Here is a 3,839-nt window from a genome sequence, read left to right on the forward strand (position 1 = left end):
ACGGGCAGCTACCGAAAGTGGTATATATACACATACTACGTTAGATGCTTTCCAAAAGTGTGACCCCATTTCATGTCATGTATTTCCTCTCGACAGTGTATATTTACACCCGATGTTGCGCTGCTTTCATTTCGCATTAAAGGCATGGGCAGCGTTCACCGCTGTTACGCCGCTAACCGCTGCTATCGCGTACCGAGCTTGGCGAATGCATGCCTGTCCGCGTTGCGACGGCGACCGAATGCGAAAAGCATATGATCAAGTTTTCCTGCTTCAAAAATCTACACTTTCAAGTTAAGCCATGATTAAATAACAGCATATAAAAGAAGCAGTGTCTAAAATACCATCCGTCGACGTTTTTACGCAGCCTTGGTGTACGCCCGGCGGCACAGCAACATCGTATCCCCATCCTGTCGTAGCAGCATCGTTTGCACGACGTATTGTTGAGAAAAACTTCGAAAAACGTACGCTCTCAGCTGCACCAGGAACGAAAACGACAAACTCGCAGCACATACAGCAGCGCTTAAGGAAGTGGCGTCGCCCGCTGGCGCGGCAGACGACGGCGCTCTCGCCGAACCCTTCTACCTAGTCGTCGCTAAGCTTAAATTGTTTCGCATCGCAGGCATATCCGACTACACTGCAGAGTCCGACGGCGCTTAGTAATAGGGGATATTCAAAAAGGCGCCCCATCTAGGAGGAAAAGCGCGAACTACTGCGCGCCATTTTGTCAGGGACGTCGTTGGCGGCTCTATTGGTTCTATAGAGCTTCTATTAGCTCTATGATTGGCTCCATACTGCAATAATTAAGATATAGGGGGGGGGGGGGGGGGGAAATGACTATGATAGCAACTGCTACCACCCTATTTCAAAGAGGACGCTCTTAGATTCCATCCATCCATCCGTGCTCCAGTGGAACTGCAGGAATGGTCGCAGCTTTCTCCATGAGTCGTAGTCACCCACCCTCCCGCGAATGATGCCGTCCCACTGCTGTGTCCCCTTGTGTACGCAGCGAGGCTACAAGGATGAGTCGGGGAACAATGTAGGAATTTTTTCTTCTTACCGGTGAGTTCACGCGCCACATTCAAAAGAAGAAACGCCGCCACCCGTCCGTTCAATGCTTTACCAGTTGTTCGGCGTCGTGTCAACCTCGATTTCTTTTGTTGCCGTCGTGCGTCACCGTGTCAAATATACGCTGTGCATTCGTAGTTTACGTTTACTCGTTTTTGTTCAATACAAGCTGCTTCTTATGCGCGATATTGCATGCCCGCGTGCACACACTTGAATGGCACCATCAAGTGTGTGCACGCGGGCACGCGGGTGTGTGCCTGCTAACGCTTCGCCTCGTTTCTAAAAATATTACTACGAGAAGTAAGCAGCATTTTTTTTAAAGTGAACTGAGTTCGTGTATATCGCGTTTATAGTGATGCTGTTCTCCCGCGAGAAAAACGCCATGCAAGAGAAAACGCTGGCGATTTCTACCGCAGCTCGTGCTCGTTCAGTTGTATTTTAGCTTTTTTCGTTCGTGCTATGTTTGCGCTCCAGTTTCAGGGCATTCTTTTTGCCGTCAGAGCAACGCAATATTAGAATCGTGTCGCTGTGTGCCCTTTCATCGCTGCTAAACCCTCTTCTACTTATTGTTCAGGTTTCCTACCACGGATTTCCGCGAGATCCTGCTCTCCGCAGAAGATGGATTGTTGCCATAAAACGGGATGAAGGCCCTTTATTTCAGGTCACCATGCATACACAGGTATGCTCAAAGCAATTCAAAAGAGATGACTTTATACCAGGAGTGGCAAGTGGCAAAAGAATGCTCTGAGATGAAGTGGTTCCCGGCGTGTTCGTGTTCGCGCGCGCAAAAAAAGAAAGAAAAGCTCCAAAAGCACGCACACCTTTGCCGTCAAGAAAGACAAAGCTGCAAGAGCAACAGAGTCCAACACCGCAAGAAGAAATGGAAAGTGAAGTCTGCATTGCAGACGAGCAGCTGCCATCCCCAACACAGCAAAGTTGCCTTGCTGTAGGGCAAGCTTTGATGTCGACACAGGCCGAGGAAATTCATCGACTGAAGCTACAGTGTAGTACTTTAAGGAATGAACTGGCACAAGCTAAAACGGCAGTTTATAAGTTAGAAGGCGACAACAATGTTTTGCGACGTCAGCTTGAAGCAGAAAAGTCAAGAACTACTGCCTTGTGCTTGGACCGTATTAAAGGATCGAATGAGGATTTTATGCTTTATACAGGGCTCCCCTATTACGAACACTTTGTCGCATTGCTAAAATATATCCACCCCGACGACAACACTAACTTGCAGTGCAGAAAACCAAAGGACCTGTATAGTCAAGGAAGAAAAGGAAAGTTGGCCAAGGACGACGAGCTCTTTCTGGTTCTGGTCAGACTGACTTGGCCTCTTTGAGCAGGACTTGGCTCACAGGTTCACCACCTCGCAAGCAACCGTATCCAGGATATGCACAACATGGATCAGTCTGCTCTATACCAAGCTGAAGAACTTACCTCTGTGAGCACCACGAGAAACTGTGGATGCAACTATGCCTGCTGTGTTCGTCGAAAAGTATCCAGCAACAAGAGTAATTCTGGATGCGACTGAAGTCAAGTGTGCAGTGCCCAGCTCGCTAGCACTGCAGTCAAGCACATATTCTTCGTACAAGTCTGCAAACACGTTCAAAGAACTTGTCGGCATAATGCCAAATGGCCTTCTGTCTTTTGTTTCGGAGCTGTTTACAGGCTCAATTTCTGACAGAGAACTAGTCATTCAGAGTGGCTTTCTAAACCTTCAATTTGACACAGGAGATGCTGTTATGGCTGATAAAGGTTTCAAGATTGGAGATCTTCTAGAAAAGAAAGGTGTGGGCCTGAACATTCCTCCATTTTTGTGTAACAGGAAGTTTTCTGCAGAAGAAGTGAAAGCGACACAAGAAATTGCATCTCTCAGGATTCATGTTGAGAGAAGAATACAGCGAATTAAGTCCTTCCACATTTTTGACCGCCCTGTTCCTCTCACACTGGCACCATTAATTAATCAGACGTGGACTGTGGTTGCCATACTAACTAATTTTCAGTCAGACCTCATCTCTAAGCAAGAGTCTACTAGATCAGCATGCTAAGCAGAGTATGAGTGCATGTTCTTGTCAAGCACATACGAAATAGTAGTACACAGTGCAATAAATGAAGAGTTAACAAGCGCAATCTCCCCTTGCAGTGTGTTTCAATACGCTATTTTATGTACCATACACCACTTCTTAACACAAACAAGTTCCATGACGTAATCACTGAATAGTGCAAGAAGCTATCTATGCAACACAATCACCACTTAAGCGTGTAGTTACAAGGCAGGACACACAAAAAATAGTTCTGTAACAGAAGCATTACATGCTGGGAAAGCTCATTCTAAGTGACGAACAGTAGCATGGACCAGAAACAGTTAAAAAATATCAAAAACAAGCACTTTATGACATGGCCACTGTAAATCTCCTAAACATTTGACGGTTTGCACCATACAGCAGTTGTTTCACGTAGATGATAGAATGCATGGATTTTGGCTCGGGCCACGTCACCTAGCATCATCTTATTTTGTGACAGGTGTCACAATTCATATCACACTGCGATGTCGTGTAACTATCATTTTGGCTAACTGCACTGTCAGCATTTTGAACCAGTAATGTACAGATCCTGGCTCTTACGTCCAGGTGCCAGGTGAAGTGGGTCCAAGCTCAAAGCCATGGGCATTGCAGCTCACATTTGAATGAACATTGTCAAAAATATACATCTCACAAGATTTGTTTATAAGACATGTAGTGGGGCTCTTGTAATACTGGAGGAAGCCCTGA

At 46.2% G+C, this 3,839-nt stretch overlaps 1 protein-coding gene across 1 annotated transcript; it reads left to right on the forward strand.

The window, feature by feature from the left end:
* Window positions 1-2,535: 2,535 nt before the first annotated feature.
* On the forward strand, window positions 2,536-3,116 carry LOC146180870 (uncharacterized). Its single transcript, XM_084575672.1, has one exon. It carries the CDS (start codon window positions 2,541-2,543, stop codon window positions 3,114-3,116), a length of 576 nt encoding a protein of 191 aa, XP_084431798.1. The 5' UTR covers window positions 2,536-2,540.
* The last annotated feature ends 723 nt before the right edge of the window (window positions 3,117-3,839 follow it).

This window comes from Amblyomma maculatum, chromosome 8, assembly GCF_055883805.1.
Source record: "Amblyomma maculatum isolate TAMU_Amacu chromosome 8, ASM5588380v1, whole genome shotgun sequence".
Taxonomy (NCBI): Eukaryota; Metazoa; Arthropoda; class Arachnida; order Ixodida; family Ixodidae; genus Amblyomma; species Amblyomma maculatum.

Bases quoted from the DNA above. Each gene is read 5' to 3' on its own strand.
- LOC146180870 (XM_084575672.1), top strand. From the start codon at position 2,541: ATGCCTGCTGTGTTCGTCGAAAAGTATCCAGCAACAAGAGTAATTCTG.